Genomic DNA, 14,897 nt, shown 5'->3' with positions numbered 1-14,897 from the left:
TGTTAAATAGCTTTAAATTTCATTAAAATTATTCATTTAAACATAATAATTAAGTATAAAATAAGGCTACATTATTTCTCACTTGCATCTTTCTTAATTTAAGTCTTCTATAATCATAAAATATCGTGATTTTAAGGATTATATTAATAAAAAATTTTTAATTAATATTTTTATTTAATATTTGAACCTAAGTTGTACAGCCTAAAAAATTTAATAATCATATAAATTTAATTAAAACACAAACAAAAACAAGATTTAAAATGAATTTTTTTTTAAATTTATCTAAATTTGTGTTTTGTAGAGTTAAAAAAAATGTTTATAAAAGTCTATTTTTTTAATTAAAATTATTATTATTAAAATCCCATGAATTTAATATGAAAAAATAAAAACAAATCTACAGAATCTGATATTATTAAAGTTGTAATTTAACTTTATATACATTACAATTTTTAATTGAAATACACTATAGAAAAATACTTTTGTTTATATTTTATATGCTTTTTCTATATATATATATATATATAGGCCTAAATTGAGTTTAAATTAATAAAATTCTTATAAAATTAAAGTATAAAGTTATATTTTACTAAATTAAAAACCATTTTTTTTTAAACAATTACGAAGAGAAGTGCAATTAAATTTTAAAAATACAAAAGAAAAATCGACTCTAAATAATTAAATTAACGAAGAATAGATGTAAAATTTTATTATTATTATTTTTTTAATCTAAAAGTTAATATTTGTTTATTTACAGAATGGAAAATCAAATAAATAAATAAATAAAATTCGGGGCAATTTGAGTAAGAGCCACGAATTTGATCAATTATAATATATTGCTAGGAAATAGCAATAATGTTTGAGAGTGTGTAATGCGAAACATAAACTTAATCCAGAAGTCAATTATTCATATATCTGTCCAATTAACCCATATTTACTAGGTTTATAATAATGGACTTAACATAATTTACATCTAAAACCGAGACTCGTACGTAAGACAAATTAAATAAAGAAAAAAAAAAAATTCGAACAATTGCAACGATGACGCCATCGACTATGCCGCGTTATTGTAGACAAAGGAAAACACTCTAGGCCCTCCTATCTTGGTCTTCTTCATAAATTTTGCATCTTGTACCCACTCATGGTTCCCTGGGAAAGAGCAAACGGCAGTTCCACTTAAATAATGGATGGATGCTAAAACCTAGAGTGCATATTCATTTCCCGGTGTTTCTCTAGCTTTCAATAGGGGACGAAGGATCCCCCGGGTCCCGTCAAACGTCAACGCTAAGGGGCGAATGTCACGTGACACAGCCGGAGTTTATATCTTGTGTTATCAAGCAAAGACTGGTATAAATATCAATTTAAGAAGACACTTTTGTATATGGTGACAAATAAGCAGAGAGAGCATTCGCTATATTTAATGGAATATTGTTTGATTCCTGTAAATAAACTTTGCCCCAATTTTTTCTTTTTCTTCTTCTTCTTCCAAAATTAAAAAACCTGTCTTCTTAATGATCTTAATGGAAACAAGTAAAACGTCACAATGATCGATCATTCCGTAGTCTATGAGTCTAATAAGTTGATGTTGGTCAATCTACGTTTCCTATTATTATAATTCTTGTTTAAAAATATTTTAAATTAAAAAAAAAAAAAACTTGTTAAGAAAGACTTTTCTCTATATATTATATAAATATTTCATATTTAGATTCGTCAAAGGGTGTGTAAACTATGACTTTAACTCGATCTAAAATTGTAAGTGATTGGGAGTTGGCCTATAATAAACTTTACTAGAAATAACTTATTATTTTAATTAAAAATATGAATTCATCAGAAACTTGTATAGTTTAGGCAACACGTTTGTAGGTCCTTTTTTTCTTTCTTTGCTGTTTTTTTACAAAATCGTTTCGAATAAAATCCCACTTGAACTTGGCCCAATCCCGGCTATATTTTGTAATTTTCCACATGGATAAGAGCGAGATAGGTTGTGTTTAGATAAAAGTAAATACTCTTTTTTTTCCTTTCTTACGTCACCCATCACCGGGCGGGCGAATGGTGTTCCTTAAAAATAAAGGACCGTATCCTTCGCCTAAGAATCCAAAAACTATTCTCTCCAGTGGACGATGGTCCTATTTTGTTCTACGGATATACAACAATAATATAAGATAGCGAAAAAGCGAGAAAGATGATGATCCAAACCTCCCAATGATGATGGTATCTAAACTATTGATGATATCAATCTTCTATAACGTATACTTTAAAGAAAAATATCTTAAGTTGCTATCTAACTATTTAAATTATAAATAAAACTAAGTTTTATAGATAAATATGTAGTGTTTTTTTCCTTTTTTTTTTACGATTTAAAGTCGTTTTTCTAATCTTCACTTCTCATCAATCTAGAATATCGTAAGAGGGACGTTCATCAAAGAGTCTCTGCCGACACATTTTCCGTTAATTTCTCTTCTACCGAATGTGAAATTAAATGTCATCTTTGTTACAGAGTTGGGAATCGAATTAGGGAAAATTTTATTACATCTTGTGACGGCATCTATTGATCAAAAAGAGATCGTTTGTTTCAATCCGTGTTACCGCTTTTAAAAACTTTCTTTTTAAACCCCTTCATACATTTTCCAATTTAAAAAAAACTTTATATTTCCTTTACGTATTAACAATTGAAATTATTAATAATTTTTTTTTCATATTTTGTTTTAATTAAAAATAAATTAAATGAGTTCAATAAACATAAATACGTGTTAAGAAACTTGAAGGAATTTAACACAAAAATTCTTAAATTATTCTATAGTTAAATGTAATTAAAATTTAAATTTAAAAGTCATTAAAATTAAAACAAAATTTGATTTAAATGAAGAGAAAACAGAACTTAAAATTCAACAGAATACTTTAATTAATTAAAAGAAATTTTCTTAGATATTAAAGTATATTTATGGATAAATAAAAGAGAGAGAAATTGGCGATTTCAATCAGAATTTTTCTCAAATCCCTTTTGAATCGAGATCAAAGAGGAGAAACAATCAAAGTAAAGCGCTACGTCCAGTCGGAGAGAGTCTGATCCACTCAATGGTAGTGACCCCCTGGGCAGTGGCCTGAGTAAGTCCCACAAGACTGTTTTGTGTATCAAGCACTTCAAAAGTCTCTGCCGTAGGTAACCTACGTGAGGGGGAAGGAGAAAGTCCCTTGCGAGTCGACAGGTAAATCCTCAAATCTGTTTTAAGAGGTCTCGATGGAATTACTCGCTAGGACAAGCTTACATGTTAGGGTTAGAAATCGAGTTTCTCAAAATCTGTTTGGAAAGGATTTGATTTGTTTTCTGTCACGGAATTGAGTGTGACGGAAATAATATTTATTTTCACCACAATGCTTTTCTTCCCATCTACTTTTTTAATATTCCTTCTCCGATTTGTACTCGACCTACTCGAAACTTCTTAAATGTTTTCTCCGCAACATCTCTGCCTCTTACAATCCCTATTCTTCTATTCTTCTCCATTAAAAAAAAAAAAAAAAAAACTTATAAATAGTCATTTTAATTTTTACGTTAGAAAATTAAATAGTTTATCTTAATAAATATACGAAAAATTATACTATTTATGTAGAAATTAACAGTAAAATTTATTCTAAAAACCGTATCAGTGATGTGGTCAGGAATTGAATATGGTAAGGCTATTGAACTTAGGTAGATTTTTACTTTATTAATACGAACTTTTTTAGAGGAGAAAAACTACTTTAAAACAATTTAAATTAATATCAATCTTACAAAAAGTTATACCAATCAAAATTATTAAGTTTTGATAACTATAACGTGTAGTCGCTTCTTGGTTAATCCAATGTATAGACTATTACATATAAGCTAAATCTATTCATTTATTCTGTTTATTTCTATAAATTGACTAACCCAGTTGAAGTAAGAACATCATAAACTTAATTTTCCAGACTAACAGATAAGATTTAAAAGTCTAAAAGTATAACTTACAATGCTAAATCAAAGTCTATCGCAAACGTAACGTAGCTTTAATTAACGAACTTACTAATTTATCATCGTTATATATTAAGAATTGTCTTTTAAATTGCAATTAAATGTATTAATTACAATATTTAAAATTATATATATATNAAATAATATATATATATATTATTATAAAATGTTCAATCTTACATCAATAATCTGAAGCATTAACAATATAGAAAAAAAAAACAATATGAGCAGGGGGAAAGCCCTTTAGAAGCATAGTAGTATTATATTCAAAACGAATTATGTTAATATAAATAGTTTGCTAATATATAACTTCATTGTAGGCCAGACCACATGTTTGCAGAGGTGAGGATGTGTGTCATTTCGGTGTGGAGCAGGTGCGTACTGACTCCACACTAAGACCATTTACGGATGAGTCAAGCGAGTCCAACCCTAGGGGAAGTAATTGGATATGTACAGTATATTGAAGACTGCTCACTTGGACATTGCGCTATAGCACGTCTATAAACACTATATAGGTGTAAACAGTCATCGACTTATTTTTTGATTTAAAGATAACCACTTTGTTCTATATAGACGACAAGCAAAAGGAAGTTAACTTCCCAAGGGAGAAGTTCGGTTCCGTTGCAATTCCCAAATGCGTAATGTAATGGCCTACATACGGTATCCATTATCGTTACAAATGGCTACATATAAGAAAATATAAATTTATAAAAGATTATTAAGTTATTTGACATTTCGAATAATCAAACTTTGCGTCTTGGGAGATGCATCGTATCTACCACACCCGTTGCTGAGATTTTAATCTTTCCCTTGTGGCATTGATGTTAGGTTTTTTTAAGTGTTGCTAGACCTTACTATGTAATTAAAGTGTCATCCGTTGTTGTTTCATTGTCAAAATTGTTCCTTGTGTGATTATCATCCTAGACACATGTCGAGTGTTTGGATTAGGGGATAAAATATTCACTGATCCTTCTTTTTAATTTTCTGACGTTTTGAATTTCTCCTTTCCTTCTGGGAACAAAACTGAAAATAAAACAGGAACAATCATTTCTATTTATACATCTAATTGAAAGTGAAATTAAAAATATTCATTTCTGAAAGGGTAGCAAAACTAAAGGGTAGAGTTAACATTTGTAAGTCTAATTATTGAAACTGATTAACTTTGTTTACTAGATACAACTTTATAAAGGTGCTAATTGTGTAAATATAGGGCTAATTACAACTCAGTAAATATAGAAAATTAAAAATTAGCCCTACATTTAGTCATTTTAAATGTTATAGTTTATCTGTATAAAGGACTTAACTGCGTGTTCTTAACAATAATAAAATTGTTCGTAGAGGTCAACCTATACAAAAAATAGATAAATTGTTATAGAAATTCTCTGTCTTGCTTATTGACAAATGAGTATCTGGCTCTTTTTCTTTTCGGGGAAATAAAGGAAAAATCTAGTGGAGAAGATTTGTTCTTCCACCATCGATTAGTCTACGGATACGAGATAAGGTAGTCTAAGATCGGATTCTTTCTTAAATCTAAGAACAATTTGAGTTAAAAGTTTAATACAGTTAAGAGTTTTTTTTTTTCCTTCTTACTAAAATAAATACAAGGGTAAAATCTTAGACAATGCGTTTTGTTTTTTAATAAAGTTGCTAATTAGACAGTTTTCGGCACAAAAACGTTTGATAGTTTTAAAAAATTATAGCTCTAAGTTATAGCATATAAAAGTCCCTTTTCATCCACAAACATTAATAAATTTAAAAACACCAGGCCTCAAAGCTATATAACTTGGAACCTCATAAGGTAAGATCTTAAACTAATAGGCCATAAGCTGAAAGTTTGTTAAGTACTATGTAAATCCCTTCCGAAAATAGTTTTTTACTTCTGATAGAATTCATTTTTTGTCGGTTATATTTCGAAATATATTTTTTTACCATTCAAAAAAGCGGATGGAAGTGATACAAAGCGATAATTCTTTTTTTATGTAACAATAGGTAACCCAGGTGGTTGAAAGGTCGTTTAACAGAGAGAATGATAAAGATCGAAGACATAAACGAAATTTTTGGGTATGTAAAATAATGAATTCAACACATTTATTACACTTGGTCACGTTCGAATATATAATAAAAATAATTATTTTTCAATTTATTACTTATTTTATGTCTATTGTTTATCTTATATCATTATGAGACTAATGATTTTTTTTTATCTTTAATGTTACTCTTTGTATATAAAGTAGGTCACAGCTTGTTTTAGTATTGTGATAAACGAATATATATACATATCTAATTTGTTTAAATACTTTTTTTTTAATTTTAGAAGTCTATTTTTGCATCTAAAGATCTAAAGAAGCTAACGATCCATGCTTATGTTTACTTTAAAAACCCTTATATAGTGAATATCGATGTTCAAATAGCACAAATTTCTACTTTAAGAGAAAAAAAAAAAAAATATATGAAAAATATTCTACTGAATAATTTATAGTTTTAAATAGCGAGTGATATACAGTATTCAATTTCAGGGTACAGTCGGCCCCCTATAACACTGTTGATTATTCCATTTTATATGAATTCCATGTTGTACGAGTCACTTAGATTTTAAAAATACATGTGCCGGGCTGTGAACGGCTCACGTATTTGTAAAATCTAAGTGACTCGTACAACATGGAATTCATATAAAACGGAATAATCAACAATGTTATAGGGAGGTCGACTGGTACTGTATGTCACTCACTGCCTGGGAACAATATAGGATATAGGCTTGTAGCCTAATTGTGTATGTTATAACTAGGCTACTGTACTGTACTGCACTGATAATAAATAAAATAATAATATTAACGTAAAGTATTAGCTGATAATTTTCATTTATTATCTATTAAAAGCTGTAGAATATACCCCACACTGTTCCTTTCTCATTGCTCTTAAAATTAACATATAATTTTCTACATAAAATGTAATTAATTGTTTAATTTTATATCAAAAATTACAGTTTTAATAAATAGATTTATTATAAATTACGTAAAGTTTTCAATTTATTTACATAAATAAATATGAATTAATTAGTTTATTACTCCAAACAAAATATGGCTAAGCTATTTTGATTTAAAAAAGAAAAATACAATGAAGTGTCTTAAGTTTAACACTCAAAACAAGTGCTTAGTTTGTATTTTTAGTGTTAGAATTTGGCCTAAATACGATAGCAATTGAATATAGTTAAAGATTATTAAAATGAGTTGAAATGAAGGCAATATCCAAACTGGATTGTATCGGTTGCTCGCTTGTGTTACGCACGTAACATTAGCAAGTAATGTTGATGTAATCTAATTGGTATAATTAAAGGCAACGAAACGCATCATTTCTCAATATGGGATGCGGTTGAGGGTCAGATGACGGTAGTTGTCATGAAAACATAGTCATCGATGCACATGCATCTCCATGTATCACAACATACGCAGGTTCAAGTGTCGACACAGACTTTATGGTCGTTTCACGATCCTAACCCAGGACAACTGCCGAACTGATTTCACGCCAGTCGCCATAGAGATTGCAGATGCAAGAGACGTTATCTGGAGAGATGGGTCGGTGGCCCGACCGACAGCTCCCAAGGGGGACCAGGCCACCAGCTTCCGACTTGACTGGATTGCCTGAATGGCAACTCATCAAATCGTGATAGCTCTGTCCCAATAATATTGATTAGGAGTTCCCGGCCAGATGTGCCTTGACGTACTGTACCTGACCTTCGCACAACTTGTACCGTACAAGATTTGTCTTTGTTAGGTTACGGAGAAACTGTATTGACACAAGTCGGAAATATTCTCCAAGTTTTGTTTGATTTTTATCACAACATCTATACAACTGTCAGATTATGGAAATGTACAAAATAAAAAAAGAAAAAGCTATTTGTATTGCGGTTTCTCATTGGTTGTAAAGGATGTTGGCGTAGAGGGTTTAAATAGGAGCATATTCCCAGTGCAAGCTGGAGGACGCTAGGGACTATTCCTCCCATTGATTCTTCATCCGGACTTTTCTGTACACTTGATGAGAAATGTTGGCAAATGAAAATTATTTTCCTCTCTGAATATTCGACAGAAATTTAAATTAAATTCTCCTTTTTATTAATGTATTAACTGATAAACGTTTTAATTCTCTTCGTGCCGTTCTCTTTTATCGTCTTACTTAATTATCGTAAACATCTAAACGAAATTTTAAAATATATATATTTTTATCAGGTTTAATTAATGGGAAATTTTAAGAATTAAATTTTAGAATGTTAAGTAAAAAAAAATTTTTTTAATTTATTAAATGTTTACTGCAGTTTTCTTTATTGAAAAAAAAAAAGAAAATAAAAAAAAAGTAGAAAAGGGTAAAAGTTTAAAATGTTTTAAATAGGTTGGAGACGGAGTGATATGTTAGAGAAAAGAAGCGATTATGGGTTGTACAAGAAACAAATGATATTAGTGGCCGGAAAGAAGCGGATAGACAATTGGTACAACATATGGCAAGAATAGTAGGAGGTAACTCCGATATATGTCAAGTCGTGCGCTGATTGGTCAAGCTATCAGCAACCTTGTACAGTGACTTCTAAGATGGATGACATTGGAGTCCTCTATCCCTTGCGGGCTGTAAAGTCCAGCAGATAAAAGTAGTGTTGTGGCTAATGGCAGGCACCGAGATATTTGTCTGGCTTTCCCCAAGGGTGTTCTGGCAATGACACACCGCCGACTACAACCGTTCTTATTGGTCCGATTCGAATCATGTGACTCGGATAAGTATCTGATGTGTGACTGCCGGGAATATTTTGCTCTACAAAATCGATGCTTTCTTTTGCAATTCNAAAATAATAATAATAATAATAGAAATCAGAACATTCGACTTAAAGAAATTTCCTCCATTTTACTAATCCGATCTCCATTTATTTGACTGTTTTACTCCAAGAACTATCGTTTCTTTAATCCTTTTTCGGTAAAATTATTCACCCGACATATTAATCTTAATTTGAGTTTAAATGATTCGATTCTATTAACTTTTATTATTTTCTTACAGCAACCAATTTCCTTCCAATTGTGGCTAGGCCGCCTTTATAAATTAACATTGCCTTTCGCCAATGTTACAACGTAATTTTGATGCTTTTTTTTTTACTTAAAAATACACTAAAATGGAGTCGGAAACAGCACGAATCGATGCTCAAAAACAATAATTGGGTCCAGCAACGTATTATTTACAATTGGATCTTTTCTCTCTTCAATAAATAATAAAGGTCCCAAACTATAGTTTAGTTTATTAGTGTATGTATAATTCGATCCTGACTAGATTTAACTGGAATTTACACTTTATTATGAGCTTTAATTATAACAGAAGAGGCTATTTCCTCTTTTTTTTAAACTGTAGTTTACATTACATCTAATAAATCTAATTGGATTTACAGCTGAATTTAGATTTATTACGTTATAGTTAAGGATTTCAAGAAGTCATTTCTAACCTGTAAAAATATTAATAAATTTAAATTATCCTTACAGCGTCAGATCCTAAACTGTAGTTTGTGTGTTAATGTGGATCCGATTAAATTGTTAAAAGTATTTTCTTTTTTTTAGTACGTCGCTAGGCAATTTAATACATAAATTATGGAATAAATAGAGAATGCACGAAAGAATAATTGACTTTACTAACTACTTTCGATTTTTCTATCGAAATTTAGGTTTAGGCCAATAGATTTATTGACGAATATAAGAAGTAAATGCTTTCTCTCTTTATTCGCAATATCATTTGTCTATCGTTTAGACTTATTGCCTCTATTCATCGAAATAAATCTACAAAATCTAACTCATTGGGGAATATTTTAGTAATTGTTTTAACCATTCATTTTAATTTTTCAAAACTATTTTCCAGGAAAAAAAAAAAAAAAAAAAAAAGGATATTATTCCCATGAAGGTATAAACCAGCACCAATTAACAAAAGGGAAAACGTTTCGTTACTTAAAAGAACGCAATTCGTGATCCAATTGTAATTGGCCTTTCTCTAAATAGCGTGCAATCACGCAAAAAATGTTTAAACTATCCTGATTGGATGGTTTCGAATAATTTAAATTTTTTACTTAGTTAACATTTTATCGAATCTTTTATAGAAAATGTAAGGGAAATTTAGATATAAATAGTGTTAATGCAACGTAATTGATTCTCGTGCAATTCGAATTCATAAATGCACTTCACGTGACTGTGTAAATGATGAGCCAAGAATATTTTATACAAAATGTATAATTTAGCTTTTATTTTCAATGACAATTATAATAAAATATAAAGGGATTTGTTCTATCTAAATTATGTTAATGTAACTTAACACGTATAAAAAGGTAGAAGCAAGCAATTGGAATTTATAAATTCATATGACGTGATCCGAAAGTAGTGAGCTAAGAATATTTTATTGGCAAAATTCTACTACTCTATAATTAACTCGTGATTTATCGATAAGAATTCTTGGACTTTAACCAAAATCTATAGTAGTTATTGACCTGTATCTTATATTATTTTCGTTGGGATTATTTAACCCTCCCCTATAGAAACATTTATCTTCATCCGAATTATTTGTTTTTTACGTATAACTTATCGCGTAACATTATCGTCTTTAATAGATATATATCATGAACTAGAAACGAAAAGGATCGAACCAATGACAAGAGGAAAAGACTCATTTCCGAATTTTCAACCTATTTGTTGGATGAGGTAGTAAGATAAAGCAGCATTAATAGTCTAGGGTAATGGAGATGTAGTAATTTATCAAGTGGAAACTTCTTAAAAAGACCAAAAAAAGGCTACCAATAGGCAATAGGTGTGTGGTTGGAACGGAGTCATTTGAGTGCAAGAAGACTTAAGCATCAACCGATTTTATATAAGAATGCAGGTGGAATAAAATCCCAGACAGTGCGGTTAACCCCTCTCTTACTGGGAGCAGCGTGGCTAGCAAAACTGAATACTTTATCCGACAGGAAAGGCTTAGGAAGTATACTTTGTCAATATGTTCTTGTGTATGGCGAGTCTAGATAGCCGGGTTTTTTCCCATTGCCATCGGGTTCTGTTTTACTTTGATCCCATCAAATCCCAGTCTGGTCTCACTCGGCAGGTCAGGGATTTCCACAACCACCAGCCGGTTTCAATTACTTCCCGGACCGGGATTTCGTCATTTATCAGCGAGGATTTGAGACCGAGATTATAATGTCCGCTTCGTAGTCTCGATATCAGAAGGGAGCTTGAGGCGTGTTGACTGCACACACAAAATACATTAAAAATTAATAATATACGTTGAAGAAATTTAAAACTGAATTTTTTATTGAAAAAAATAGAAATTATATTTATTTAATAACTCATCTGCTATTAAATAAATATAATTTCTATTGCTTAGATTAAATTACCTCATCTTTTTTTTTTATTGCTCTAAGCATTTAAATTACCTTAGAAAAATAAGGTATTGTAAAGAAGAGGAATAAGGCATATCAGGAGAAGCAGAAGAACATTGTGTATAGAATATGTCATCTATGTTCATCTATATCATTGATATAATGTTGTGCACAAACATGTTGTCCGAAACAGCAAGCAAGGGTCCATCTACACTTACTTGAGTCGATATGATTACCTGAAGATTAAGAGATAAACATGTTATTTTTCTTTATAGAATCACATTAATGCCTTAGATCTAAAGGGACTTACGGAATATAATGATATAGACAATTCTATAGAAGAATAGCATTGTTTATTAAATTATATAAGATTTTATACTACAAAAATTGCTTAAAATATATATATTTTTATCAGGTTTAATTAATGGGAAATTTTAAGAATTAAATTTTAGAATGTTAAGTAAAAAAAAAAATTTTTAATTTATTAAATGTTTACTGCAGTTTTCTTTATTGTAAAAAAAAAAAGAAAATAAAAAAAAAGTAGAAAAGGGTAAAAGTTTAAAATGTTTTAAATAGGTTGGAGACGGAGTGATATGTTAGAGAAAAGAAGCGATTATGGGTTGTACAAGAAACAAATGATATTAGTGGCCGGAAAGAAGCGGATAGACAATTGGTACAACATATGGCAAGAATAGTAGGAGGTAACTCCGATATATGTCAAGTCGTGCGCTGATTGGTCAAGCTATCAGCAACCTTGTACAGTGACTTCTAAGATGGATGACATTGGAGTCCTCTATCCCTTGCGGGCTGTAAAGTCCAGCAGATAAAAGTAGTGTTGTGGCTAATGGCAGGCACCGAGATATTTGTCTGGCTTTCCCCAAGGGTGTTCTGGCAATGACACACCGCCGACTACAACCGTTCTTATTGGTCCGATTCGAATCATGTGACTCGGATAAGTATCTGATGTGTGACTGCCGGGAATATTTTGCTCTACAAAATCGATGCTTTCTTTGCAATTCTCTTTCTTTGCGGATTAACTATGATTGACAATAAGCGAATATCATTTAACCATTACCGATCTTTGTCATTTTTATCACCCTTCCACGTGACAACACCTATTTAATTCATCAAAATTCATTTGTTACTTTCGTATTTTAACCTTTAATTAATGACTAATTTACTACTTAATAATCGAAATGAATTTATTAACTACCGAATTATTTTATTACTTTACAAGAGATTTAGTTATAAAAAAAATAAAAAGAATAATAAACAGTTGAAACATTGACTAATCCGTTTTTTCCTCTTAAATACAAAAACAGAGGTTAGGAATTCTAACAGATGGTCAAAGAATTGAAAGTCAGAGTCATTTTGAAACAATGTATAAAAATGGTAATTACAACTCCGTAGTCCGTAAACTGCATATGTGCTGGGTTGTGATTGGCTGGACTCGTAGAAAATGGATTCATAAAAACCGGAACGTATCTACCATGTTATAGGGAGGTCGACTGGTACTGTATGTCACTCACTGCCTGGGAACAATATAGGATATAGGCTTGTAGCCTAATTGTGTATGTTATAACTAGGCTACTGTACTGTACTGCACTGATAATAAATAAAATAATAATATTAACGTAAAGTATTAGCTGATAATTTTCATTTATTATCTATTAAAAGCTGTAGAATATACCCCACACTGTTCCTTTCTCATTGCTCTTAAAATTAACATATAATTTTCTACATAAAATGTAATTAATTGTTTAATTTTATATCAGAAATTACAGTTTTAATAAATAGATTTATTATAAATTACGTAAAGTTTTCAATTTATTTACATAAATAAATATGAATTAATTAGTTTATTACTCCAAACAAAATATGGCTAAGCTATTTTGATTTAAAAAAGAAAAATACAATGAAGTGTCTTAAGTTTAACACTCAAAACAAGTGCTTAGTTTGTATTTTTAGTGTTAGAATTTGGCCTAAATACGATAGCAATTGAATATAGTTAAAGATTATTAAAATGAGTTGAAATGAAGGCAATATCCAAACTGGATTGTATCGGTTGCTCGCTTGTGTTACGCACGTAACATTAGCAAGTAATGTTGATGTAATCTAATTGGTATAATTAAAGGCAACGAAACGCATCATTTCTCAATATGGGATGCGGTTGAGGGTCAGATGACGGTAGTTGTCATGAAAACATAGTCATCGATGCACATGCATCTCCATGTATCACAACATACGCAGGTTCAAGTGTCGACACAGACTTTATGGTCGTTTCACGATCCTAACCCAGGACAACTGCCGAACTGATTTCACGCCAGTCGCCATAGAGATTGCAGATGCAAGAGACGTTATCTGGAGAGATGGGTCGGTGGCCCGACCGACAGCTCCCAAGGGGGACCAGGCCACCAGCTTCCGACTTGACTGGATTGCCTGAATGGCAACTCATCAAATCGTGATAGCTCTGTCCCAATAATATTGATTAGGAGTTCCCGGCCAGATGTGCCTTGACGTACTGTACCTGACCTTCGCACAACTTGTACCGTACAAGATTTGTCTTTGTTAGGTTACGGAGAAACTGTATTGACACAAGTCGGAAATATTCTCCAAGTTTTGTTTGATTTTTATCACAACATCTATACAACTGTCAGATTATGGAAATGTACAAAATAAAAAAAGAAAAAGCTATTTGTATTGCGGTTTCTCATTGGTTGTAAAGGATGTTGGCGTAGAGGGTTTAAATAGGAGCATATTCCCAGTGCAAGCTGGAGGACGCTAGGGACTATTCCTCCCATTGATTCTTCATCCGGACTTTTCTGTACACTTGATGAGAAATGTTGGCAAATGAAAATTATTTTCCTCTCTGAATATTCGACAGAAATTTAAATTAAATTCTCCTTTTTATTAATGTATTAACTGATAAACGTTTTAATTCTCTTCGTGCCGTTCTCTTTTATCGTCTTACTTAATTATCGTAAACATCTAAACGAAATTTTAAAATATATATATATTTAAATAATAAAAGATTAAAAACTAAAGATATAAAATTTTTATTTTCGGTATGTTTTTCACATCGAACTTCAGCCCTTTCTGTGAAGTATTCAACACTTTCTAACATATTTCTACACACTTAACTGGAATCTTGTGTCAAGTAATAGCTAAAAAGTAAATTTAACACATAAAATTTCAATATATCTATTATAAACTTTTATTTTATACATTTATAAATATATTATTTGTAAAAATCTCAAAAATTCCTGCTTAATTACAAAAATAACTTCAGAAGTTTAACTTAAAAGCAGTTATATAAAATTCAATTTAATGAACTCGTGTATATTTTATACAACAGTCAACCCCCCTATAACACTGTTGATTATTCCGTTTTATATGAATTCCATGTTGTACGAGTCACTTAGATTTTACAAATATGTGAGCCGTTCACAGCCCGGCACACGTATTTGTAAAATCTAAGTGACTCGTACAACATGGAATTCATATAAAACGGAATAATCAACAGTGTTATAG

At 30.6% G+C, this 14,897-nt stretch overlaps 1 protein-coding gene across 1 annotated transcript in view; it reads right to left on the bottom strand.

Annotated features, from left to right (window-relative positions):
- Positions 1–14,897, bottom strand: part of LOC111618451 (transcription factor collier-like) — a 67,577-nt gene that overhangs the window by 8,854 nt on the left and 43,826 nt on the right. Inside the window, exons 7-8 of the mRNA XM_023359995.1 lie at positions 11,677–11,728; positions 11,540–11,602 (exon numbers count right to left, since the gene is read on the bottom strand). Coding sequence (XP_023215763.1) covers positions 11,540–11,602; positions 11,677–11,728 — 115 coding nt within the window. The remainder of the gene's footprint in view (positions 1–11,539; positions 11,603–11,676; positions 11,729–14,897) is intronic.

Source organism: Centruroides sculpturatus, unplaced genomic scaffold (assembly GCF_000671375.1).
Source record: "Centruroides sculpturatus isolate CEXI.00-Female unplaced genomic scaffold, Cexi_2.0 scaffold5, whole genome shotgun sequence".
Lineage (NCBI taxonomy): Eukaryota > Metazoa > Arthropoda > Arachnida > Scorpiones > Buthidae > Centruroides > Centruroides sculpturatus.
Note: the sequence above shows the minus strand (reverse complement) of the source record. Positions and strands in the feature narration are given on the sequence as shown.